Source organism: Physeter macrocephalus, chromosome 18 (genome assembly GCF_002837175.3).
Source record: "Physeter macrocephalus isolate SW-GA chromosome 18, ASM283717v5, whole genome shotgun sequence".
Classification (NCBI taxonomy): Eukaryota; Metazoa; Chordata; class Mammalia; order Artiodactyla; family Physeteridae; genus Physeter; species Physeter macrocephalus.
Genome location: NC_041231.1, coordinates 76,794,701 through 76,822,585, shown reverse-complemented (window position 1 = coordinate 76,822,585; position 27,885 = coordinate 76,794,701). Strand labels below are relative to the sequence as shown.

General features: G+C 42.6%; 1 protein-coding gene across 1 annotated transcript; it reads left to right on the top strand.

Moving 5' to 3' along the window:
- Window positions 1-128: 128 nt before the first annotated feature.
- Window positions 129-26,677, top strand: ZNF318 (zinc finger protein 318). The gene is made up of 10 exons (XM_007107618.4): window positions 129-608; window positions 3,064-3,215; window positions 8,187-8,826; window positions 9,823-11,268; window positions 13,216-13,315; window positions 15,166-15,470; window positions 19,738-19,941; window positions 20,400-20,499; window positions 21,418-21,536; window positions 21,825-26,677. The coding sequence occupies exons 1-10, from the start codon at window positions 150-152 to the stop codon at window positions 25,143-25,145; spliced, it is 6,846 nt and encodes a 2,281-aa protein (XP_007107680.2). The 5' UTR covers window positions 129-149; the 3' UTR covers window positions 25,146-26,677.
- The last annotated feature ends 1,208 nt before the right edge of the window (window positions 26,678-27,885 follow it).

Genomic DNA, 27,885 nt, shown 5'->3' with positions numbered 1-27,885 from the left:
GCGGGGCGGAGGGGAGGGGGCTGCTCCGGGTGCGGGGGCGGTGCGCGGCGGCAGTGGCGGCCCGGGCTGCAGCTGCGGCGGCGCGCTGGGGGCCCGCGTCCAGGGCGCCCCCGGTCGGAGCTGCCGCCGTGGCCGCGGCTGCCGGAGCCATGTACCGCAGCGGCGCCCGCTCCTCCGTCTCTTCGCACCGGCCTAAAGAGAGCGGCGGGGGCGGCCCGCGCACCGGCCGCAGCTCCGGCTCCTCCTCAGGCCCGTCTCGCCGCACCTCGCCGCCGTCCTCCGGCTCCTCCTCGTCGCGGACGCCGGCTCGCCGACCCCGCTCGCCCTCAGGGCACCGCGGCCGCCGGGCCTCGCCGTCCCCTCCGCGGGGTCGCCGCGGCTCCCCGTCTCCGCCCCGCGGCCGCCGGGCCTCGCCGTCCCCTCCGCGGGGTCGTCGCCTCTCCCCGTCCCCGCCGCGGGCCCGTCGCGGCTCCCCGTCTCCGCCGCCGCGGGGCCGACGACTCTTCCCGCCGGGCTCGGCCGGTTTCCGTGGGAGCAGCCGGGGGGAGTCTCGCGCCGACTTCGCCCGGGACGGCCGCGGAGACCATCCAGGCGACAGCGGCAGCCGGGTAATCCCACCCCTCGACCCGGACTCCCTTCCTACTGCAGTCCTCTCGCCCGGGGTTCCCGCTTCCAGAAACGCCCGCAGCCCGGGCGACCCGAGGCCTCCAGGCCGGGGTCCCCACATCGAAGGCCATCCATCCCCCCTGGCCCCCTCAGCGACGCCCAAACCAGGAGGTTCCCGGTCAGCCCCCTGGAGCTTCATTTGCACAATAACGGACTCGGGACGCGCCCGGGCGCCGGGTCGGTAGGCAGTGCTGCGTTTCCTGGCAATAGGTTGATTCTCTCACTCTGGGTGAGGTGTGGAAAAGTTTGCCGGGGCAAGGGGAATCTCCTCCAAGCCGTGTGCCTGGTACTTTTTCAATAGTTGGTGTCCTCAGAGTTCCGTGGTTTTGTATCCCCCTAGACCTGAGCTGCGCCCTGGACCTTGGAATGGCTGAAATGTCTTTGTGGCGAGTTAGGGTGGCTTACACAGTTCCAGGGTAGACACCGGGAGTGTAAACTGTTAGCTCTCTAAGTTAGAGCTGCGTCTCCGAAATCGAAGTGTGGGTACCCACAGTCATTGTAATAGCTGCTGCCACTTACCTAGTTATGTGGCAGGAATGATGCTTAGCCCTTCACTTTACACGTTCTCTTTGAACATTAACGACCGTTTGAGGTGAGGGTTCCTCCTTATCTAACAACTGAGGAACTCAGAGAGGTTTAAGTAACTTGATCAAGGCCACGCAGCTAAGAAGTGGTGGAGTGTGATTCAGTTCATCTCTGCCTGGTTCCCAACACCCTGATTTTAACTGTTATGTTTCCCTGCTAAAGGGACAGAGCATGAGGTTAAGTTTAGTTTAGACGTAATATTGACTTCTCACCATAACCACCTTGCTAGTAGAGCCTCCTGGCAGAATCTGGTGTTTTGGAATTTGTTTTTATTATCAGTTCACCAATCTTTAAAAACAACAACAGCAAACAAACCACCCCGTGACAAAGTTTCTGTCTTACTGAGTGGCTCTCTAACAGTATCTGGGTACTCTGGTCATAGATGAGTTGACTTGTCACTGTGTTAAGATTTTCGTAGCTGAGCATGTATAGTCTGAATGTTAGTCTCTACCGAGAAAGTAAGGAAGACAGAAAACTACTAGTTTGTATAACCTCCCCTTTCTTCTCCAACGCAAAACCTGTTTGCTCCAGTCTTTTCTGTCTTAGTAAATGACATCACCCATTGCTCAGCCAGAAACAGTGATCATCTCCCTTCTCCCAATCCGTAAGAATAACTTCATTTATCTAACCTGTCAGCTCTACCTCCAAAATACATCCTCCAAACTGTCCTCCTGCTGCCATCACTCTAGTCTAAACCCTGTTACTTCTTGCCCAGGTTATTACATTAGGCTCCTTTACACTTTTGTTACCATCCAGTTTTTTCTGTACCCAGCAATCAAAATGATTTTTAAAGACCTTCATTTTATACATTTGAGAAGTATCTATTGAACATTTACCATGCTGTTCTGGGCACTGGGGATACAATACTGAACAAACCAGTCAAAAACCCCTGCCCCCGTAGAACTTATATTGTAACAGCAGGAGTCGGATAATAAATAAGATAGAGAAGTAAAAAGTCTTGGCATGTTAAATATGATTAAGTGCTAAGAGAAAAAGAAAACAGAAGGGAGTTATAATTTTTGATAGGGTAGCCAGAGAAGGCCTTCTGGGAAGGTGACTTTTTAATACCTGAAGAGGATGAGGGTTATGAACAATGTGAGCATCTGGAGGAAGTAATGTTGTTAGATCATATCACTCCCCTGCTTGAAACCCTTCTGTGGCTTGTTATACTAGGAATAAAATCTGAGTTCCCTAACTGTGGCTTCTGACTATCTTCTCCTATCACTTTGCTGCAGTCACACTGGCCAACTTTCTGTTGCCCAAAACATGCTAAGCTCATTACAGAGCATGTTCTTTTTGCCTGAAACATCTTCCATCTGTTCTTTACAAGACTGACATCTCATCATTCAGGCTTCAAATTAAATAGTATCACCTCAGAAAGCCTTCTCTAACCAGCTTATCTGAAATAGCTCCTTTTCCCCAATCTCTTTCATGTTATTGTGTTTTAATGACTTTATAGCACTTTATAGTGCTATCAGAAGTACTTTATTATTTTTTTAACCTGTTTTTGGCTTGCCTCCTTTACTGGAAATGTATAGGTTCTGGAAGCAGGCTTAATTCACTCCTCTAGCCCCATGCCTGGTACCAGGAAATTAAAGAGTGAGAGGTCACTGATTAGGAGGGTTGGAAGCATGGACTTTCATCTAAGAAAAATGATAATTTTTTTCAAAGTCCTTTATTTTTGGAGCAGAATCTTACCGTAGCCATTTCACACCTTGTAGGACCACAACTTTGTGACTAGGGAGGAGAACATTTTTGAGTGTAGAGATATCTTGACCTTATTGACTGTTGTGTTATTTTTTACTTTTGTAGAGACGCTCTCCTGGTCTGCGTTCTGACTCTTCTTTGGAACAGAGCTTAAGGATCACTGTTGGCAATGACCACTTCTGTGTTGGCATACCAGAACGGCGGCGGCTTAGTGATCGACTGGGGTCACCAGTGGATAATCTGGAGGATGTGGACAGGTAGGCTTCATCAGAGACAGGGCACGCCATAGTAGTGCTTGAAGGTAGAAATGTTGCTGTTTTCTGAATGATGTATTTGAAAGGGTGGTGAGAGCACTGAAGTTATACCCTACATCCAGTACAAAGTATAACATTGGAAAAGGCTTTCTCAGTGGGGTAGACTCTGAAAGAATTATGTAGGACTTCCCTGGTGGTGCAGTGGTTAAGAATCCGCCTACCAATGCAGGGGACACAGGTTCTAGCCATGGTCCGGGAAGACCCCACATGTTGCGGAGCAACTAAGCCCGTACACCACAATGACTGAGCCTGTGCTCTAGAGCCCACGAGCCACAACTACTGAGCCCACGTACTGCGGCTGCTGAAGTCTGCGCGCCTAGAGCCCGTGCTCCGCAACAAGAGAAGCCACCGCAATGAGAAGCCTGTGCATCACAACAAAGAGTAGCCCCCTCTCGACGCAACGGAGAAAACCCACGCGCAGCAACAAAGACCCAACGCAGCCAAAAATAAATAAATTAATTAATTAATTAAAAAGAAAAGGTTTAGCTAAATTCAGGTATATATCTATATATCTATATATATATATATGAAACATATACGCATTAGTAGAAAGTGAGAGATCTTTTAAAACGTGTGTTTTCTTTTTTATATTTTCTTGGCCGCGTCGTGTGGCATGTGGGATCTTAGTTTCCCCGACCAAGGATCGAACCCATGCCCCTTGCATTGGAAGCACAGAGTCTTAACCACTGGACCACCAGGGAAGTCCCTAAAATGTTTAATTTCAGTTATTACTTTACAACCACTGAGGGCTGAGGAAGGGCATTTAATACTCCATAGTATTAAATATAGATCTCAGGTACTAGGAACTTAGGTATATCTGGGAAGTAAATAATCACATTAGGTGTTTTTCACCTCATAAAAGTAAAAGAGTAAGGATGGGTGTACAGGGAAGGCACTCTTTCTGAGAGCTGAGAACCATGTCTATTAATGGTCTCTGCCCCATACACTAGGAGTTTTCACAAACGTTTAGCAGTAGCAGTAAATTAATATAATGTGCTTTCAAAGTGAGATTGTCCATGCAGTAGTGCACAGAGTATAGGCAGGCAGGTTGGGGACAGCTGGGCAGGAAATCTGAGGAGCACTGCTGCCCTTTGGTAATATTTACTTCAAAGCTTCAGTGGCTATTCAATGTAGTGAAGCAAGGCGGGACAGTCATATAACACTGAAACTTCTGAGTTTCAAGGTGTGTGACTATTAATTGAGGCAACAGCCCTTGCATTTCTGGCTGCTGCTATTTTGGGAGATGATTGAGTAGGCAGTCCGAGTAGGTGGTGCGTGGTGTGATTCTCTTCCTTGCTGAGGTTTTGAGGTAACTTTAGCATTTCCTCTTGTTAGTTCTGGGGTATCACCTCCCTTTTCCATAAACTTTGTTATGCATGTGTGCTTCCGATAGCCAATTGTCTGTTTAAATAAAAATTAAAAATTTCCTCTTAGGATGTTTGGGGTAGTAATCTTCTTTCACGAATCTTGTTTCAGAGAGACAAATTTATTTTAGAGAAAGTGAGATTAAGATTCTAAAAGGAGGTCCCAGGCCATTCTTTAGACTTTTTGCCCCCAGCACTCTTGCTCAATATAGTTTGCGTGGATAATTACTGTCGGCTATAACCAGGCCATAGGAATGTTGGCATTCTCAAGATGTCTTCTTGACTGTGAGTCCAGTGTTCAGTTAATGAAATGAGCCATTTCCATCCTTTGTATGTAGGTGTGTGTTTATTTTTTTCCTGAGGCCCTGTATTCTTTCTCTTCCCATATTGAATTTGTTAAATTTTAGTACCTGGTTTGGGTTATAGCCAAATCAAGGGTTGTCAGTCTCCTCACCATGGCTGCTCTTGTGTGTAGGATTGTAACTTATTCTGAAAAGGGAACGTGAACATGTTGTATGAAGACTCTTAGCTTCTAAAAACTTGTGGATGTGAGGTTGATTTCCCTTGTTTATCAAAGTACTACGCACATTATATGTTCCATTCATGGAATTCTCGTCTTCTAACTCCTCCTTGCCCTGACGTAGGTTGAGGGAGTAGAATTTTTTCCCTCTGATTTGCCTTAGGGAACAGACGGAAGCAAACAACTTTCTTCAGGCATTTTGGGGATTCAGCAGAGGAAAATAATGGGAAGTTTGGGTTCTGGAGGACCTCTTTTTTTCCTTATATACATTTTAAGCAGCTTTATTTAGCCATAATTCACGTACCATACAATTCACTCATTTAGAGTGTACAGTTCAGTGACTTTTAGTATATTCATAGAGTTGTACATCTACCACTATGATCAATTTTATTTTTATTACCTTATCCTTAGCTATTAATCTCACCACCCGCCCCAAGCCTATTACTAATCCACTTTCTGTCTCTATAGATTTACCTATTCTGGCCACTTCATAGAAATAGAATCATACAACGTGTGGTCCTATGGTGACTGGCTTCTTTCACTTAACATAATGTTTTCAAGATTAATTCATGTTTTTTCATATAACAGTGCGTCATTCCTTTTTTATTGCTGATAATAATTTCATTGTATGTATTTTGTTTATTCAGCAGTGATGGATGGATAACATTTTAGTTGTTTCTACTTTTTAGCTATTATGAATAATGCTGCTATGAACATTGGTGTACAAACTTATGTGGATGTATATTATATGTTTTTTAATTTGTTTAATGGAATTTGTAAACACAGAAAAAGTAGAATAGTACACTGAGCCTCCATGTACCCATCACCTACATTGAACAATCAATTTTTTAAGTAGATTTTATTTTAGAAAAGAGTTGGACTTAACCAAAGCTTTCAGAGAGAGTTTGTCAGTGGACTATTCTGAGCTTCAGGGGATCGGGGCCCTTTTTAGGACTCACTTTTATTGCAGCCAGTTCTCTCTCTTATCCTTTGGGAGAACTGGGGAAGGAGGACGTGAGCTTCTAATCAACCTGATTTCTGCCTGTATTTACATGATAGCTCATTCTTTTAACTGTTTCTATTCCTTCTTTCATTGTTTTTTGCCTCCTTTTGCTGGAGATTGCAAGTTTAGAGTGAGTCTTTCTGAGAGCCATTTCATTATTTCTAGCTTCTTGATATTTAATGTTGGATTAGATCTTGGGCTAGTATGTTGCTTGGTGGAGACATGTAATAGTTCTGGTGAGGAGCAGAATGTGGGAGCATGGATGAACTTTCCACTACCATGGAGCCTGTGATTTTCCTCTACACTAATGTGATCAGAGACTATGTATGGTAGATGGTGTTTTGGCAGTGGAGTGACTCAACTCATGGATGTTCCTCCCTGGAAATAGATGTCTTCGTGGCTGACAAACCTACAGAGTAAAATGTTTTACTCTAGTTATGTTTGATTTCGGAGATCATCCTTGGTCATTCTTATTCTTTCCTATTATTTCATAGTACATTGGGACCTCAAAATTCCCCAAATTCTTAGGGAGGAGGTGAATAACAGGAACCTCAATTCCCATAGGTGGCATGCTTATGGAGGAGGTGATAAAGTTTATCCTTTATAGTCTTTCATAAAGTTATTTATAGCTGTTACCCAGGTCTAAAACTGAACAAAGCCTGGGCTGGCAAATGAGAAAAAGCAACTCTTTGATGTTCTACTTAGTCCCAGAAATAGGAAAACAACTATTAAAAAAAAAAGGTCATTTCTCAAAACTCACAAAAAAACAGAAGTAGCTACTAGCATGTAGAAGACAGCAATAATTACCATCCTCTGGACAGTAATTCACTCTGAAATATGAGTGACATGTTAGTTTTTCAAAGTGGTATGCTTAAAGTGCTAGGGGATCTTTATTTCTATCTGTGATTTAAGTCAGAAACTTTTAGGGGGCAATAGAAACTCTGACCATAGTGCCCAAAAAGATTAGGATATTGTGTGTGGTATAGAGATCTGCACTAAAAGGACAGATGTCCCATCCTGTATTTTTACCTTCATGCCATGAGAGTCTAAGACCTTTTTATTTCTATAAAATAAAAATATATAGTGAGATAAACCATCACATACTCTTTTTCTGGGCCGAAGATTAGCAGAGTGCTTGTGGATATCCAGGCAAGGCAGGAAAGAGGGTAACAAAACAGGCTGTGAGGGCGTTTTATGGTTTTTAATATATGAGCCAGCAAAACAAAGCATTGGAGAACCTTCTAAAACTTATGAGAAAATCATGCCAAGTGGATAGATCAATGGTTAAAAATTTTTTTTTGCCCACAGTGAAACTCTTTTTTTCCAAAGGAAACATTATATAGAATTTTATTATATAAACAGATAAAGTTGGGACCAGTATGATTTCAGTGAGGTGGAAGGCCCAGAGCCATGCAGGCTCTTAACCTCCTTCCTTTAGGAAGCTCCTGAGCACTCTTCAGAATCTCTGTGGAACACAGCTTGAAAATCATTGATCTGAACTGGTGTTTCTCAAATTTTAAAGTGCATACAGATCACCTGGAGGGCTTGTTAAAATGCAGATTCTGATTCAGTAGGCCTGAGTGGAACCTGAGAACCTGCATTTCAAAAAAGTTCCTGGGTAATACTGATGTTGCTGATTCAGACCACAGTTTTAGTAGCAAAGAGCTAGAATTTAGCTAGTTGGAAGTTGGCTAACCCATGTCTCTTTGTAGTCTGGTAGTGGTGTTTTTGCATCTCCCAGACCCTAGCATGATACTGTGCATCCCCAAAGTCTAATCAAAGAGATTAGCCTAAGAATTCTGTCTAGATACATTAGTAGTATCTTCCTTTGGTTAGAGGCTGCAGCTGCTTGTGCCCTGGGGAAAGGGAGAAGAAGTATTCCATGTGTATACATAGATTTGTTCTTGAACTTCATGATTATTGTCTTTTGTTCTAAGCATTCTATAGCCCCCTTTCCAGATGTCAGTCTCTTAGCCTTGTCTGAGACTAGGTCCATTATATTCAATGATGCTTGTCTCTTTTCTCAGGGATGACCTGACTGATGATTCTGTGTTCACTCGAAGTTCCCAGTGCTCTCGAGGTCTTGAACGATATATTTCCCGGGAGGAGGCACCTCTCAGTCCCTTCTTGGGACAACTTGACGAGGACTACCGAGCAAGAGAAACTTTCCTGCATCGATCTGATTATAGTCCCCATGTCAGTTGTCATGATGAGCTGTTGCGGGGAACGGAACGGAATAGAGACAAACTCAAAGGCTCCTACTCTATACGACCTGAGGAAAGGAGCCGAGAGGCCAAACGGCCCCGTTATGATGACACAGAGAAGATACACAGCATGGGAGGTGATCACCCAAGTTTTACATCGGGGGCCCGCAACTATCGACAGCGTAGACGGAGCCCGAGTCCTAGGTTTTTAGACCCTGAGTTTCGAGAGCTGGACCTTGCCAGGCGAAAACGAGAGGAAGAGGAGGAACGAAGTAGGAGCTTGAGTCAGGAACTGGTGGGAGTTGATGGTGGTGGCACTGGCTGTCCCATCCCTGGATTGTCAGGTGTCCTAACAGCATCGGAGCCAGGATATTCTTTACATCGGCCAGAGGAAGTATCTGTGATGCCCAAGAAGTCAATTCTGAAAAAGCGGATTGAGGTGGACATGGAGCCTTCCATGCAGGTCTATGCTGCATTTCTTCTAGGGTCTCTTGCTAGTCCCTGTAATATTTTAAAGCCTAGTTACTTTCCTGGGGGCTGTGTCCCTAAGGTATCTTTGGAATATGTGTTGGACCAACATTGTTATGCCTATGAGCCGTACCTTCCAGGACTCTCCAAAGGAAACTGTAGGCTTCATAATGCAACAATAGAGGGCTTTTATTGTCAAATATTAGGCTTTCTAAACAGACATTTTGGAGAGTATCAAAGTTTTTTTTTTCGCCTCTAAATTGGATAGTCCTTTAGGATCTTTGAATATGGGTTTCTTGGAAATGAAGTTTGAAGAGCAAAGGGAGGAGCTGATCTGAATTTTCCTCATCTCTCTTTAAAGAGACGAAAAAAATTTATGAGTGGTAGGACAGTAGACCAGAAATCAGATGATTCTGATTCTGGACCCGTCTCTACCACCAACTTGCTGTGTGATTTTTAAATAAGTCACCTAACCATTCTGGACCTTGATATTTTTTTCTCACTTATGAAAAGATGGTCAGGCATGAGCACTTGTTTTTACCTGTCCTTTTAGGAGCTAAATGTTTCTGAAGAAGTGCCTGAGGGCACTTAGGGAAGTAAGGGAAGGCAATCAGTTAGGGTTAACAGAGTTTCCTGACCCTACTTCAACCAAAGTAGTTCTGCTTTTATGTTTTTTTCTTTCGGGGATCCATAAAAAAGAAAGCAAGTAAGCTAGGGCATCTCTAAAGTCCTTTTGAATTCAAATTCCTTGATAAAGACTACAACAAATGGGCAAAAATGAAGACTCAATCTGCCTTTTTTTCTGTTTCCCCCTGCTACAGCAGAACCATCTGGAGAAACGGGAACCCAAATCTTGAACATGGCTAAGGACCTCCCTTTCATCCACATTTATCTTTTCCCTATTAATTCAAGAAGAACAAAGTATTTATCTCAATTACTAGTTTTCTGAGATTCTACATAGAGGCTAATTCAGTTATGTTTGTCTTTGCAGCTTGAGAGTTTTTCCAGCAGTACCAGCTCCAGCCACGATCACTCCCTTTACTCTGGACACTCATCTCTTCCACTAAGTGGTGCTATTGCTGCTTTTGCCTCAGAGGTTGAAAACAACAAGGGAACTATGGTAGAGACTACCCTGAAGGAATCTCAGGGCAACCTCTACCAATGGGGCCCCCTCCCTGGGATACCCAAAGACAGCAGTCCCCTCAGAGAGAAGTTTGGAAGTTTTCTGTGCCACAAGGAAAAATTGGATATGAAGGCTGAGGGACCAGAGCGACACACAGACTTCTTGCTTCCTCATGAGAGAGCTAGCCAGGATGGCAGTGGTTTCTCCTGCATTCTGAGCATGTTAGCAGATTCTACCAGTACACAGGAAAAGAGGCGACGTAGCTTCCCTGACATTGAGGATGAGGAGAAATTTCTCTATGGGGATGAAGAAGAGGATCTAAAGGCAGAATCTCCACCAAAGCCCCTTGGGGGCTCTGAAAGTGAAGTTATGAGGCAGAAGGGAAGCTCCCTACCCTCTTCAGCTCCAGCTGTAAAGCTAGAATCAATAGAAGAGACCAGTCCAGAATATGCGAAGATTCATGACTTGCTCAAGACCATAGGGCTGGATATTGGAGTAGCAGAGATTAGTAAACTGGCTGCACGCACCCAGGAACGACTTCATGGCAAGAAGCCATCACGTTCCTCTGCTGACCGCCGTTCCTCTGTTGACCGGCACTTTTCAGCAGACCGCTGTTCCTCAGTTGACCGCCGTTTCTCAGCTGATCGGCGCTCTGCAGATCCTCACAGACTGGAGAGTGGAGAGGCACACCATAGCAATACCCACTCCCCAGAGGTATCCCATCCACACCCAGTCTCCCCTGTGGATCCTTACCTGCTCACAAAAAACAGCCCTCCGTTCCTAAAGTCTGACCATCCAATGGGTCATATTGCAGGACCTGAGGTGGTTGGCAGTGGGTTTCAGTCATCTGTTGCAGTCAGGTGTATGTTGCCATCAGCCCCATCTGCCCCAATTAGACTTCCACACCCTGCTTCTTTATCTCAGTTTCATATGCCAAGGGCCTCTCAGTTTGCTGCAGCTCGAATACCTCCAAACTACCAGGGACCTGCCATTCCCCCTGCTTCCTTTGATGCCTATAGGCACTACATGGCATATGCAGCCTCAAGGTGGCCCATGTACCCTGCCTCCCAACCTTCAAACCACCCTCTACCTGAACCACACAGGATAATGCCAGTTACCAAGCAAGCTACCCGTAGCCGTCCCAATCTCCGTGTGATCCCCACTGTGACTCCTGATGAGTCCAAGCAGGAGGAGTCAGTGCTGGGCTCAATTCCTCCTGCCCAAGTGCCTGTCCATGTGTCCATCCCATCACTCATAAGATATAATCCGGAGAAGATCTCTGATGAGAAGAACCGTGCTTCCCAGAAACAGAAGGTGAATATTAGCTTTGGGCATCCTGTGCCTGAATCTTCTATTTTAACATAAATTTTTGTCTTTTAGAGGGAGCTGAAAATTTGCAAGGCCCAAGGCAGTCTTTAGAGACTGCTGTCTTACCATAATTTTTTCTTTTATGTTTTCTCATTTGGACTAAAGTCTGGCTGTAGGTCCCACTGTGATTGCTAGACTTCTTTTTCCTTTTTTAAGTTTATTTCTCTACCTAAGGTCTGGGAAGATCTTAGGACCCTATGGGTAGGAGTTGGGAACCTTGAAGTCTTTAATATGACCTCATCAGGGAGAGAGGAACCAAAATTGGGCTGGGTGAAAGAGAAATCAGGAAATCTATGTTTCATCCCAGTGAGTTTTGGATCTTTTTCCTGTAGTGATTATGATGTTTAAAAACTAATAACTAGTTGTTGCTTGGTAATTAAACCAAGAAATAAGCTTTGCTTATTCTGGTTTAACTTAGAATCCAGGAATAATAATATTTTTGGATACTTTTTTTAAGTAGTTTTTATAGTGTCAAAAGTTTTTATACTTTTTTTTTAAAAAGTGGTTTTTATACTGTTCATCGGGTTCCCAGGCTATAGAAAGAGAGCAGTGGCTGGGGTAAAGATATAATAATTCTAGATGCTTTAGAGCAGTAGGTAAAAATTATGTAGGGATGAGGAATACAGAATAGAAGAGTTTTAAATAGAAAAATTAATACGTACTGTTAATTTTACAGGTCCTTAATAACTAAAAACTTACTTTGTTAAACAAGGTGACCTAAGAATGATAAAATTGTAATATGTGTAAATTTGGTTTGCTAATAAAAAAGACCTGAGGAGAGGGCTTCCCTGGTGGCGCAGTGGTTGAGAATCTGCCTGCTAATGCAGGGGACACGGGTTCGAGCCCTGGTCTGGGAAGATCCCACATGCCGTGGAGCACCTAGGCCCGTGAGCCACAACTACTGAGCCTGCGCATCTGGAGCCTGTGCTCCACAACAGGAGAGGCCGTGATAGTGAGAGGCCCACGCGTCGCGATGAAGAGTGGCCCCCACTTGCCACAACTAGAGAAAGCCCTCGCACAGAAATGAAGACCCAACACAGCCAAAAATAAATAAATTAATTTAAAAAGACCTGAGGAGAAAAGTAGGAAAGGCAAAATTGTAGGCCTAATCTCATTTTTTTTTTTCCAGTTGAACAGAAATTTCGCTAATCCTTGAGAAGACAAAAAACACCTCTTAATTTTCCATGGTACTTGGGTGCCCTGAACTTCAGCCTTTTGGGGTTTTTTTTAAGTCTTTTGGGAAAGAGGAAGATACATTCCATACAACAAAACCTAAGACTGCAGAGACACTGGAGACTAGTGCTTTCCCTTTACTTTACGTTTAAAAACCTAGTACTTAAGTCAGGGCTGACAATACACAGATTTTTCACGTGAGCTCCTTATACAGACAAACCATATTTGTTTTTCCATTAGGTGATAGTAATACAGTTGAAAGATCAGGGGCTTTAGGGCATGCGTATCTGGATTTTAAATCATCTTACTATATGATCTTTTGGTATGTTACTTAGTCTTTTGCAAGCTCAATTTTCTTACTGTGAAACAGATAATATGACTAAAGATGATATATGTAATGCACTAACACAGTGCTTCATCCGTAACACATATTAGTTACCTTCTTGATGGCTCCTTTTGGGCTCAGAACTACTGTCTAATAGTGTAGTGCTTCCTGTACGAAAAAAGTACTTTCTGGTCAGTACAGTTTTGGAAAGGATAATTCTATTCTGGCACTTGGATTGGAATGAAATATCACCTTTGCTATAAAGTCAGAGCCTTTATGTGCAGGCATTTGGATTCTTGCATTCAGATGTTATCTAGTGTGAAGGTTTATGGAAAAGAACAATAGAAAAGGGATGCTGGAGGCTAAAGGATCTCTTACCATTTTGTACTTTGCAGGTTATTGAAGAGAGGGAAAAGCTGAAGAGTGACCGGGAAGCTCGCCAGAAGAAGATGTACTATCTCAGGACCGAGTTGGAGCGGCTTCATAAACAACAAGGTATCAGACACTTCTTTGCATGACTTCCTTTTGTAACTTTAGTAGGAGACCCAAATGGAGAGCTTTGGGGATTCTCAGACATGTGACATGTTCATTGACACTGAAGCTTCACTTTCAAAAAATTTGTGATATAATTAGACTTATAGTAAAGTTGCATTAATAGTGTAAAGAATTCTCAGGTTCCATGATTATTAGCATTTTACTATATTTGCCCTATCCATTTTTCTATCTCAATTGTGTTTGTGCATATGTGTATATAATTTTTCCTGAACTGTTTGAGTAAGTTGTAGATATGTATTCCTTTACTCCTAAACACTTAAGTGTGTGTCTTCTAACAAAGAATTCCCTTGCATAACCATAATATGCTTATCAAAATTAGAAAATTAACAGTAATATACTAGCCTACTGATCTTACTCATATTTCATCGGTTGTCCCAATGATGTCCTGAAGCAAAAGATAATGAAAGATTACACATTGCATTCAGTTGTCATGTTCTTTTTAGTCTCCTTTAATCTGTAGTAGTTCCCAAATCTCCAGAAGAGGTCACATATTTTGTAGAATGTTCTTTAATTTTGGTTTGTCTGATGTGTCCTTATGATTAAATTCAGGTTATGCATTTTTGGCAGGAACATCACAGAAGTGATGCTAAGTTTATATCAGGTGTTGATTTGTCCCACACTGGTGTTGTCAACTTTGATCATTTGGTTAAGGTGGCGTCTGCCAAGTTTCTCCACTGTAAGGTTACTATTTTACCCTTTTCAGTTAATAAATATCTTATGGGGAAGATACTTTGAGACTATGTAAATATTCAGTTACTCCTCAAATTTTGGCCCACTAGTTTTAGCATTCATTGATGATCCTTGCCCAAATCAGTTATTATTATGATGGTTGTTAAATAGTAATTTTCTAATTTCATCATTCCATCTTCGTTAATTAGCTGGCTTTCTACTATGAGGAGGAGCTTTCCAACCACACCTCCTCCCCCATTTATCTGTCCATTTATAACAGTATAAACTCATGGATTCTTAATAGGTTATAATATTTTACTATTATTATTTATCTTCATGCTCAAATTGCCCCAGATTTGGTCAGTAAGACCCCCTTTAAGTTGACTCCTGTGTCCATCTTTTTTTGAGTACTTCCTTTTTGGCACAAAAAGATGCTCCATGATGCCTCTATTGATTCCACCTCTTCATCTATGCTTTTAGGAATTCACATACACACTAAGAACATAGCAAGGCTTCTATATTACAGCTTGGTGATAGCATGGAAGAGTAGAGAGTGGGAGAAGATATAATTTCTTCTGTTTGGGTTCGGGCTGTTTAGGGATGAGAAACTTAGTTATTAATCCTGTGAGGATTAATTCATGAGGACCTGCAATTTGGAATAGGAGATAACATTAGGTGAGCTTGAGGCAAAACCTATAACTCAGTGGAGGTGTTGGTGAAGAGTCCTTAAATCAGATAAAGTCAAATATGTGACTGAATGTTTTTTGCCCTCTGTATAATTCTTTAGTTCTCTGAAGAGGACAGCCATGGGATTCATAGTTACACGTGCACACAAACTTGTATATACCCTTTTAGGGATTCATGCAGTGCCTCCCTGAAACCTATCCATAGATCCTTAGCTAATAACCCTTACATAAGAAATAATGTAATCACTCAATCACTTTACCTCCATAGGAGCTTCAACTAAACCAGCCCATGTGGAATGCAAGTCTCACCTGCTTTTAGAATGTTTTATGGAGAAAGATTTTGTGACCATAAAGTCTTGAGAATTAGTACTTATGACTGAAGAATGACTTGTTAACGTTCCTTGTGCTTCTTTCTGTTGACATTTGACTACTCAGGGGAAATGCTGCGTAAGAAACGAAGAGAGAAGGATGGTCACAAAGACCCACTCCTGGTAGAGGTGAGTCGGCTTCAGGATAACATTATGAAGGACATTGCAGAACTTCGACAAGAGGCAGAAGAGGCAGAAAAAAAGCAGTCTGAACTGGACAAAGTGGCTCAGATCTTGGGAATTAACATTTTGGATAAATCTCAGAAGTCTTCAAATGACAGCAGGGAGCCTACAGAGAAGACTGGGAAAGCAGAAAAATCCAGGAGCCCAGAAAAAGTGTCATCGTCCTCAAACTCCTTTTCCAACAGCAAGGTAACAACTCAACTTTTCCATTTTTATTGTATCTTTTATTTCCATGGACTCCTAAAGAAGCCTTCTAACTAACCATTTTCTTAGCATCCTTTTCCAACCTGTTCTTACTCTTGCTGGAGTTATCTTTGTAAAGCATAGTTCAAATCATGGTATTCTCCTTCCGAATTTTCGCAGTTCCCCATTGCCCACAAAGTAAAATCCTGGGCCCTCCATGTTCTAGTTCTAGCATTTACTCCTTAACTCACTCCAATTTGGCTTCTAGTTTTCTCATAACTTGTAATGCCATTTTGTAGGTTCATGTTTAGCAACAAGGTCACCACTGTTGTACAGCCTCAAATTCAGTTCTCAAATCAGTATTTGATATAGGGAACCACTGTCCCCTAAAAAAATGTTTTCTTCCCTTGGTTCCTGTCACATTTATTTTCCTCCTGTATGCTGGTTGCTCCTGTTTAATCTCCTGATCTTTAAATATTTTAGTTCTTCAGGGCTCAGTTCTAGCCTAATTCTCTAGAATTCTGCTTTCTCCCTAGGTCATTTCATTCAGTCCTATGCTGAAATACCATACTGACAACTTTCCGTTTTATTTTCTAGCTCAGGTGATTCTTCTAAGGTTCAAATCTGAGTGTCCAACAGACTACTCACTATTTCCACTTCATTGTCTCATAAACACCTCAAAATCAATATATCCTAAAGTAAACTAAGATTGTGGTCAACCTCCCTCTAACCTTTTCTTCTTCTGTTGTTACCCATCTCAGTGAATGATACTACTATCCAACAGTTTTCATGCCAACAACCTGAAGAGCATTCTTAGTGCTCCACCCGCCCCAAACTGCTCCACACACCAAGTCAATTACAGATCTGCCAATTTTCCCTCCAAAGTAAATCTCAATTCCATTCATCTCATCATCTCTATTGCCATCCAAGTTCAAGCCACCTTCACTTCTTGCTTGTGCTGCTACACTTAATTCTTTCTCCATATTCAGCTGGTGATTGAGATACTTCCTTGCCTACCTCTTCACCCTCATTTCATGCCTCTTTTTTCCTTTGCTCTCTGTAATTTCGTTACTGGAACTTTCATTCCTTAAATGTTTCATCATTAATGTCTTTGTGTCTTCTCCTCCTTCTGGTTACCGTGCGAAACCCACTCTTCTTATCCTGTCTTCTAACTAAGTCATCTTCATCTTCAGATCGCAGATTAAATTATTTCCCTGACTCCCTTCCTTCATTTTCCAGGTTGTTAAATTTGTCTGATATACACTATCATAATACCTGACATTTTCCTTCTTAGCATTTATGGCAGTTGTAATTATATAATTACATGTGTTCCCCAATTAGATTTTAAGGTTCAAGGGATCAGGGACCATATCTGTCTCATTCTCCTGTATAGTCCCCAGTACATAGCTCAGTGCCTGGCACGTAGCAGATGGGTAGTGCTCAAGAAATATGACACTACACCTTATACTCCTGCCACCTTAGACTGCTTGCACTTTTCCAGATGTGCATTATGCTATTGTGCCTCTCTAATTTTGCATTAATAATCCTCTTAGCTTGTCTCCCAACCCTACTCATCCACTAAGGTCCAACTTGAATACTACCACCTCCATGAAGAATTCTTGAATTCCATACAGATTGAGTCAGCCCTTTTTTAGCACTCCCATAGTATATTACTTTGTTTCTTTATAAGATTCATTCCATTCTGTCTTATTGAAAACATGATTAAGATCATGCCTGTTCTCATGCCTGTGTCTTCCACTAAATGAGAGCTTCTTGAGATATTTTTGTGTGTCCCATGGCATCTGGTATATGTAGTACATAGTAGATGGTCAGTTAATGTTGGGGGTTAGAGAAGAAGATATTCTGTATTCTCTGTCAACCAAGCTCTAATTTTTTCATGTCTTCCTGGGAGAGTTCTCTCTCAACCAGCTAAGACTATATTCTTATATCAGGATCACTGAGTTCAGGGCCTTTGATGGGAGAAGAGCTCGAAAGTTCTGACCCTTTGTAGCTGACTTACACATTGTTTGGGGTTCCATTTATGCACCAACCCCATGATAATCTATCATCTTGACTTGAGTGAGCCTTCAGGCTCTCTGAAGCTAACAAGGATATGTTGCAATTGGATTTTCATTTCAGCAGTAAGGAATGTTCTCTCTACAAGCTCTGTTTCCTACCTGTCCTTGGTATTTCTTCTTTCTTTGCCTCTTTTTAAAATGCATAGTTGGTTTGAGATTTTCTTTCTCTTGAATAGGTCATTTCATAAAAATAAACACATACACACAATTCCACAGTTCCGTTCACCTAGACACAATTGTTACTAATACCTGGTGTTTATTATTCCAAATTCCCTTCTTCTGTTCGTTCATTTAACAAGTATTTCTTGATCTCCAAAAAAGTGCCAGACACTGTTCTAGATATGGGAAGTATAGCAGGGAACTATGCAGACAAGGTCCTTATTCTAATGAAATGGGAGAGGATAGTCAATAAGTAAACAAGTGCAGGTTAGGTAATGACAAGTGCCTAAAAAAAGAAAACAGGATAAGGGATATAGAGTAGTTAGGGAAAGTCTTTTGGATAAGGTGACATTTGACATTCTGTGCCTATTTACATATCTGTATTGATTATTCAGATGTATTTTGTTACTTTCCTAGTCTATCGTGAACATCCTTCCATGTCAATAAATAGACTTTATAATATCATTTTTAGCGAGCTTATTTTTGTTGTTGTATGGATACCAAAATTTATTTAACCAACCAAATCACCTGTAGTTTGACATAATTTCCTAAGGATAAATGTCAAGGAATAGAATTGCTGGGTCAAGGGTATAAAGAATTTTGAGGTATGTAATATGTATTCCTAGGTTATCTTCTGGAAAGATGGTGCCAGTTAGTCCTCACCAGCAGTGTATGCATGTGCCCATCCCTTACCTGCTGGGTGCGATCTCTTTAGTGACTCTTGAATAGGACTCTAATAGGGAAAGATTATCTTTGAAGTCTTAATTGTTTCCCTTTCTCCGTATTGTCTTCCTCTCCCCACCAGCCAGTATTCAGGGTGCCCAGTTCCCTGATCTTGTCTACTGTGGAACCTCATTCATACTTACCTTCTCTGTGTTTCAAAATTTACCTTTTGTCTGTGCCTCACTCCCCAATGTTATCCAAAATTCCCATTTCCTGAATTATCTTATTCCCAGCTTGCTGACAAATGATTTCATATTAAAGTATTTTTTTAAATTTATTTATTTATTTATTTATTGGCTGCTTTGGGTCTTTGTTGCTATGCGCGGGCCTTCTCTAGTTGAGGTGTGCCGGCTTCTCACTGCGGTGGCTTCTCTTGTTGAGGAGCATGGGGCCCTAGGCGTTTGGACTTCAGTAGTTGTGGCACACAAGGCCCAGTAGTTGTGGCTCATGGGCTCTAGAGCTCAGGCTCAGCAGCTGTGGCACACGGGCCTAGCTGCTCTGCGGCACGTGGGATCCTCCTGGACCAGGGCTCGAACCCATGTCCCCTGTACTGGCAGGCAGACTCTTAACCACTGTGCCACCAGGGAAGCCTTAAAGTATTTATTATTGATAACTTAATGATGGGGAGTTGATATGTTTTAAAAGAGGATTCATGTTAACTCAAAGGTGTTAAATTCTAATGGTTATACTTTAGGCAGTTAGAAATATTTTACCCAGATCCTTTTAAGTCATCCCACATAGATAACTATCCCCTTTGTCTATGCCATCCTTGCTCTCTAGTTATCTATACCAGGATGTGTCTGTGATAAGAGAGTTCACTATCATCTGTTTTTTGCACTTGCTTAATCTGTCAATTACCTTTTCCATTTTGGTTTTTCTTCCCTCCCTAGTTGTCATTATGATTGATAAATTTAATGTATTTAATTGCATAGGTAGCACATTTAACATCTACCAAAGGGTATACGGTAAAAGACTCCTATCCATTCCTCTTCTCTATTACCCTTTCCCAGAGGCAACCAGTGTTTCCATAATCTTGAGTATTCTTCTAGATATTTTAGGATATATAAGTAAATATATTGCCATTATTATTTAGTCTCCACGATGACAGGGCACTATGGAATCTAATTAGTTCTGTTTGAGCCTTGCAGGAAGATTTCTCATGGGGTTTTTCCTAGTTTGTGCAGCTTTAGGCACTGGAAATATGGTCATATGGTCCTATTTCTGTTATTGTGGTAGGCTATTTGCTTTTTCTGAGAGAAGACAGATCTAGACTACTTTGAATTCCTTCTTAGTGCAGGTTTTTCCCCCTCTAGGAATCAAAGGTAAACAATGAGAATTCCCATACTAAGAGCCCCAAGCCTGCCGAGAGCCCCCAGCCAGCTGCTAAGCAGTCTGATCAGCCCATTGCTACCTATGAGTATTATGATGCTGGCAATCACTGGTGCAAAGACTGCAACACCATCTGTGGGACCATGTTTGACTTCTTCACTCATATGCACAATAAGAAGCACACACAGGTAGGTATCCTGCCCTCTGTTATTTCCATTCTTGCCCTCCTTCCCCTCAAACTCCTATACCCCCATCTGCATTACAAAGCCGGAAAATGAAACATTCTCATATGGGCAGGAGCCCCAATCTGAAGAGCCAAGAGATACCAACAAAGGAGACACCATCCCCAGGGCTCAGTCCAGGGGACCTGCCTGTAACTAAACACCATGACAAGTGTAAGTGAGGCTTCTGCCTCTTTTGATTCCTTGAGTACCTGATTATTTGTTTCATTTTATCCATTGCTAGTACTTGCTCTAACATATGTTTACCTTTTCCACAGGTGATTTTCGTTTAAACAGTTGGCAGAGTGGGTGGGGGTGGGTAGCTGGGGGCTTCTGGTCCCCCTGGTGTGGGGGAGAAAAAGAGAGAGAAGTGGGTCTTTGAGTTTTTAGTGCTGTGTGTGAGCACCTCTGCCTCTTGCAAATAGACACTGGATCCCTACAACAGACCTTGGGCTTCAAAGACCCAGAGTGAAGCCAAGCAAGATGCTGTAAAGCGCACTGACAAGATAACTGTTCCTGCAAAAGGTGTGTTTCCTCCCTGCCTTTTCTGTGGTTTCCTTACATTCAGTCAGGGAAGAGGTATCCCTGAAGTAAGGTACAAGGAAGCAGCATAGAGTGAGACATAACCATTACTTCTAACAAAGCTGTAAGATTGCCTTCTATGTGCAAAACTAGTTCCTAAAGAAATAAAGAGAGCTATAAGACAAGAATGATCTCTACCCATATGGCTAAAAATCTAACAGATGTTAAACATACACATACCACTCTAAAATATAAGTTTCTTTGTGCTTGCTTTGGCAGCATATAGACGAAAGTACGGCTTTCTTCGTCACTGGCTTATGCACCAAAATCTTATTTATTTGAAATCTAGGTAAAAAAGAACAGTCAGAGGTGCAATATGACTTCCTTTTCAACTAAGAACTATAAAATATTTTGAATAGTTGTTATTAGGGGCTAAGTTGAGAAATAGAAAATTTCTTTGTCTTTAAACTTCTTAATTTCTTACCTTTATAAGTAGTCAGTGCTGCTACATCCTTTACATCTGTAGAAGATAGATTCTTAAGTAATTAATACCAGCATGAGAGATTCTCATACCAATAGTACTGGGCTATTTGGGAGTATAATTTTTAAATCTCCTAAGATGCTTAGTGCTACTTGGAGTTTGAGGAGAATCAGCAACAGAATTGAGTCTGACACAGAAAACTCCTGAATTAACCAGTTAGTGTTCTCAGAACGTAGAAAGGGTAGAGGTCCTGAATTCAAGCTTTAAGTTGGGAAAACATACCACTGGGATTCATCTAAATGCTCCTTCTTACTTGAAAGTGAGTAAGGTCCTCTATACCATTAACCATTTTACTACAAAAGGGAAGTGGGATTTCCTTTGGTTGCTGTCATCTTGGGTAGAAATGACTTATTTTCTTGACTTTCTTCCACTTCTTCCAGGCTCTGAGTTTCTGATTCCCATCACTGGATATTACTGCCAGCTCTGTGAGGAATTTTTGGGGGATCCAATTTCTGGAGAGCAACATGTGAAGGGTTATCAACACAATGAGAAATACAAGGTTGGTCTTCGTAGTAGCCTATGGAGTTTCCTACTTTCTGCAGTAATCCTTTTGATGTTGTCAAACAAACTCAGAGCCAGAAAAAGTCATTAATATTTCAAATTCCATATAATCACTGGGACGTTCTCCTCAATGCTAGTAAGCAATGCTGACCTGAGAGAACCATTTATCCTTGAGGAAGGTGACTCTGAGGATTTCCACTAAATGAATTCTAACAGTGGTAGGGCCAACTTTTCTCTTTTATAGTATTTTGACCAGTTATTGAGCCTTTATCTTTTCTCTTCCTAGAAATATGTGGTTGAAAACCCATTGTATGAAGAGCGGCGGAATCTGGACCGCCAAGCTGGCTTGGCTGTGGTCCTAGAGACAGAACGGCGACGGCAGAGTGAGCTAAAGCGCAAACTCAGTGAGAAACCAAAGGAAGAGAAGAAAGAAAAAAAGGCAAAGATCATGAAGGAAGTAAAGGAGGATGACAGGGTGTCTGAGGAATTAGAGGACCAAGTTTCTGAAGGTGGGAACTCCCCTGAAAAGGCTGAAAATAAAAGGAAGGCTAGCATCAAACTCCAATTAAAAGAAGAAGTAAAGAAGGAACCACCAACATCTTCCTCTTTTGGGAAATTCAGCTGGAAGAAGCCAGAAAAAGAGGAGGAAAAAAGTTCAGTGGCCCCAAGTATTCCCAAAGAAGAGATTGTGGAAAATAGTAAGGACAAAGAGGATGGCAGAGCTGAAGCTGGGAAGGCAAAGCCCATCAAAATCAAACTCTCTGGGAAAACTGTTGTTGCACATACTAGCCCTTGGATGCCTGTAGTGACAACTTCAACCCAGACTAAGATCCGACCCAACCTGCCTATCCCATCCACAGTCCTCCGCAAGTCAGGTTCAGCCACAGTGAGCAAGCCAGCTCCTCTTAACACCTTTCTATCCATCAAGTCCTCTGGAACCACTGCTAAGCCTCTGCCAGTGGTTAAAGAGTCTTCAGCTGATCTCCTCTTGCCTCCCGACATCATCTCTAAAGCATTTGGAGGGGAAGAGGTGATTCTAAAAGGGTCTCCAGAGGAAAAAATGGTGCTGGCTGAAAAGAATGAGCCATCACATGTACCTGAACAAATGCTACCACCTCCACCACCGCCACCTCCACCGCCACCTCCACCACCCCCAGTTATACCTCATCCAGCTGCCCCATCTCCTGCTCAAGCAAATGCTATTTTGGCTCCAGTAAAATCAAACCCAACTGTATCTCACACTGTCAGCCCTGGCTTCCTGGGTCCTAACATTTTGAACCCAGTATTACCGGTAGCCATCATGGCCTCAGCACAGCCAGCTGCCATTCCTTCTGATGAGACGGCTCCTGGGGTGAGTGAGAGTGACCGGGACCAGACCCTATTCTCTGTGTTAGTGCGTCCTCCACCTCCCCTCTCAAGTGTGTTCAGTGAACAAGCCAAAAAATTAGAAAAGCGAAATTCATGCTTAGCCACAGCCAATGCTAAGGATCTGTATGACATATTCTACAGTAGTGGTGGAAAAGGGGCCCCTGAGACTAAGCTGAGTGGTGGTCCATTGGCTAATGGGGAAAATAGAGCTGAAAGTTCAGACACCTCTTCCACTTCTACTTTGAACAGCAGTGCATCCCAAGAGGAGTTGCCTCCAGATAGAAATTTGGTCTCTGCTCCTTTAGTCAGCAGCCCTGAAAAGCCCATTTCAAAACCTCTGGTGTCCCTAGGGAAATGGTCAGTTGTAGAAAATATAGACTCAAAAAGCAGAGGCAGCAGCTATGGCTTCTTACAGCCTCTGACAAGGTTGTGCCAAAACAGGCCTTATGAAACTATTACCCCAAAGACAGAGACTTTGGCCATGTGGACTTCTAGTTCCTTCCAGAGTGATGCTAATAGGGATGTATCTCCAGAGGGGAAAATTGAACTTGACCTGGGAGACCCTGGGCCACCAGGTGTCAAGCCAGCCCCTGAGCTGTCACATGTACACTGTCATACCATGGAATCTCAGAAGCTGTTAGAAACCCACCTTGTGGAATCTAGTAACCAGGATGAGGAAAGCCAAGAGCTCCACCAATCTAAGGATTGTGGAAAAAGTGAAGTAGAGACAAGCGCTGAACTAAAAGAAGGGGGAGCGAAGCTCTCTGAGAGGACAGTGGGAGAGGGAACAGATACCAATGTTGGGCCCAATAGTGTAGAGGATTCTAATTTGAACCATGGGAACAGATACATGTGGGAGGGAGAAGTAGAACAACCCAACATGCAAATGACTGACAAAAAGGCTAAACAGTCCAAGCAATTGATAACAGGAAGTAAAACTCAAGGTAAAGTAGTGACTGAATTGAACGCACAGGTGCTCTCTTCCACAAAGGCAAAAATAGACTCATTTCCTTTAGAAGCTAGGTCTTTACTCCAGAACCCACAAGATACACCTGTGAAAATTTCTGCCCCAGAATTGCTTCTTCAGTCCTCAGCCAGATCAGATATGTGTTTGAAAGATAGTGAACAGGAGCAAGGAGTTTCAACTGCTAGTGAGGAGTGGCTAGAAAATTCAGCTCCGGGATCAGCTTCTAGAGCCTCTAGGTACAGAAGCCTTAAACTGAAGAGAGAAAGATCAAAAGAGTTTCAGGGTAAAATGATCTATGAACTTACTGTTTGGGATGAGAACAAGAAGCCAGAGACCTGGGAGAGCCCAGAGAAACCCAAAGCAGAAGCCCTGGATCTTCGAGATGTCCATCCAGAACTAACAGTGACAATAGAAAGCAAGGCCTTAGAAAACTTTGAAGTTACAAACTTAAAAGTAGAAGAGCTTGCTGCCCTGGGGAACCTGGGGGATATAGGTGTTGATTTCTGCAATACTAGGGTAGACCCAGCACATAGATCCGCAACTGCCCTGTCTCAGAAAGTACGTGAAGAAAATTCTGTGTCACCTATAGGAAGTAATCCTTCTACTCTCGCTGACTTTGAACCAATACCATCCTTTTCTGAGTTTCCATTAGATTCTCCCAAAACCCTGGTGCTTAACTTCGGAGCAGAGGGTGAACAAAGCTCATCTAATCCTGGAACTGGGAGGATCACTCCTAACATTTTGAAAACTGGACTTTCAATGGAAAATGTTGGCCTTGGCTTGGGGAGCCTAGAGGGAACACACCAGGCCCTTGACCTGTTAGCAGGAGGAATGATGCCTGAGGAAATAGAAGAAACTTGTCAGTTAGAGAAACAAGATTCACTCAGATTGGAATCAGAAACAATTAATCCTTTAGGCCTTGGGCCATCTCCTTGCCTTCCGGACCTTGTTGACTTTGTCACACGGACATCTGGAGTTCAAAAAGAGAAGATATGTTCTCCTCTCTCTGAGCCAAGTGACCCTCCTGAGTGTAGTTCCCTGGAGATGGGACCACTACAGTTAGAAATACCGAATGCATCCATCACGGAGGTAGCAATTCCTCAAGTAGATGAGTACAATGACAGCCCTTTGAATATGATAAAATCTATGGCTTCAGGGTCGCATACAAGGGAGCAGGTAGTTGGAGGCAGTACGGTCCCTCAGGAAATAGCTGCACAAGAAGCTGCAGTTGATGCCATCCAGGACCACACAGAATCCAGTGTTCACAACTGAGAATACAAATTCAGAGCTACTTGTGGATGAATCAAGTTGGCTTCTAGAAATCAGGTGCCCAGATGATCCAGGACTAGTTGGCTATCTCATCTGGAAACTACACCAAGAGATGCAGTCAGCATCTTAGAGTAAATGTTCATGGAAGCTAAAAAATTTACCTCCTTTCCTTTTTCTGTTTTCCTTAAGATACCAGACAAATCAATCATAATTTCTATACATATCTGTAAAAAAGTATTTTCTGTTAATTATTATTATTTTCTTTTATTTGCCAATTTATTTTCTCCTACTTTGTCATTAAAATCAAATGTCTATCTGGCTCACCATATAGTGTGCTTTGATTGTATTTTGACTTTGACTCTGCCATTTCTGGAATGTGGGGGAGGAGGGAGACAGAGCTGACTTCTCCAATTGCTGTGTTGTATTCCCACCCAATTTCTTGGGCAGCTGATGGATCTCTGGGAGAAACACAAGAAAACCTGCTGAAATGGAAAACTACTGCTGAAGGAAGGATTGTGCATCTCTTAGGCTTCCATTTGGATGGGCCTGCCTTAACATTGTTTGAAATGCAGCGTGAGTAGCTCTTTTGTTTACTGTTTACTTCCTTGTGACATGTCAACCCCCATACTTCCCTCATTCTGTTGCCTTTGCTTGAGATGGTCCTGCTAATCCACAAACCTGTTTGGAAATGGCCCCAGTAAACGTGGAAGAAAATCTAGCAGGCTCACTTTTGGAAGACAACAAATCGGTAAGGCTTATTCATGCCTCAGTGCCAGGAGCAGATATGCTTTTTGGGTCAGTTTTATTTTCAAAATGGCTTTTGTTCACTGTATTGTGATCCACTGACACTTTGTGTGAAATTGTTTAGCAGCCATTTCTGTTCTAAAGAGGTAGAAGATCTGAAACTTGCTTTGGGATTGGACTCATTCTCTGTTCCACACTCATATGTATTCCTTCCTCTGCCTCTCCCTTTCCCAAGTTATTTCCACCATAGTGTGATGTTTTGGGTTGTACATTTTGTTCAAAAGATTAAAGATTTATGAGTGGCTTGGACAAGTTTAACTTTATTTTTAATGTGTTAATTACTTGGAATAAATGCATTAATCTCATGTTTCTTTCTGGATTTTTGTTTTGAAACCACACACATTTGAACTCCACAGGGAAACTAGAACAATGCTGCTGCCCTATTTGCCTGTCTCCCCCTCCCACCTTCTTTCCCCAGTTGTTAAGGCTAGTTTTGTTAGCTTATATAGTCTGTGCCCCAGTGCTTCCTGGATGGGTAGTGAGTAGGCACCAGTGGTCTGGCTTTGGCATCTTTCTATTGTGAAGTTTTGTATATACCTTTATGTTGGCTCTCCCGATACTCCTCTGGGAACTGAGCTCTCCAGGAATACTCATGTTCTTGCTGAGGGTGCTCTTGGGGATCAGGGAGCTTGTTCCTTATATTTTCTAATCTCTGCCCCAGTTTCCTCTTGATACCCCCGTTGTCAGCAATTTATAACCTGGCTCAACAGAGGCTTCAGAGTCTTATTCTCCCACTCCTCAAAAATAATGCAAAGTTGCTGATCTTTTTTCCTAAGAATTCTTGTTTTCCTGTTTCCTTGTGTGCAGAGCTACAGAATCCCTAGGTTGAGTGCGAGGAGGCTATTTTTCTTGACTAATTTAGAAGTTTAGAAGTTGTACTGGCCTCCCTTCTTCATCTTGTGGAAAGGGCACAGATTTGGAATAGTTAGGTCCTTGGATGTTCCTCGGCCATTTGCCTTGCTGTAATTTTAGACAAGTTTCTTTGCCTCGCTATGCCATAGGGATTTTTTTTTTCTTTAATATGGAGGATCATTATCTCCATCTCACACCAAATGTGTACAGGGTCAGGCCATCCTGAGCAGTCTTCTTAGGTCTGCTTTTTAGGCTGAAGCCTGAGTTCAATGCATCTTTCTGACCTGGAAACCATAAACAGACTCAGAAGGTGCTCTTTAGCAGAACGTAAACCCAGGTGAGCTTCAGAGATATATTTGTTTCTCCAGAGAACTACTCCCTCTCCATTCTAGGAGCCTATCTACAGGAATTCAGAGAACATAAGAGTTTAAAATGCCAGTTATTACTCATTTTCAGGCCTGTTCACTTAGTAAGTTCCACCTCCCTTTGGGGAGAGATGGGTGGGTTTAGGGTAAGCATGGAGAGGGGTTAATCCTATCCAGATCTCAGTCCTAAACTCACTCCGTCTCAGAAGGAGTCAGAATCTAACTCTCCAGGTTAGGAGAGGGCCACTTGAGAAGGGTGAGAAGGGAAAAGAGGCAAAATCTAGGAAGGGCAGAACTAATTGAAGTAACTGGGGCTGGAGTACTTAGAGCAGCTCCTCTTGTACTCTCTTGATAACTCAAAGGCACCTACCAATCTTAGGCTTTTTCTAGAATAATGCCCACTTCTAAGAGTTGAAGTAACAGTGTTCTTCATATTTGCCTTGAACCAGCAGAGAGAGAGCTTTTAGGATTCTGTAGTTTGGGCGGGAAGTGTTGCTAGCTTCCTCTTTGATCAGTGGGATCAGGTTTTGGAGCCTATCTAGAGAAGCCATGTGAAAGAAAGGGCAGAACTCTAATCCAGTTGCCAGCGCCTAGAGGTAGGGCCTGTTTCTTTTTATTCAGTACTATCACAGTGCTGAATAAATTTTCGTCTTAGGAGACAAAGGCACATGCAAAGAGTGGGCCCTAATCTTCACATATGGCCTATGGTGTCCTATAACTAT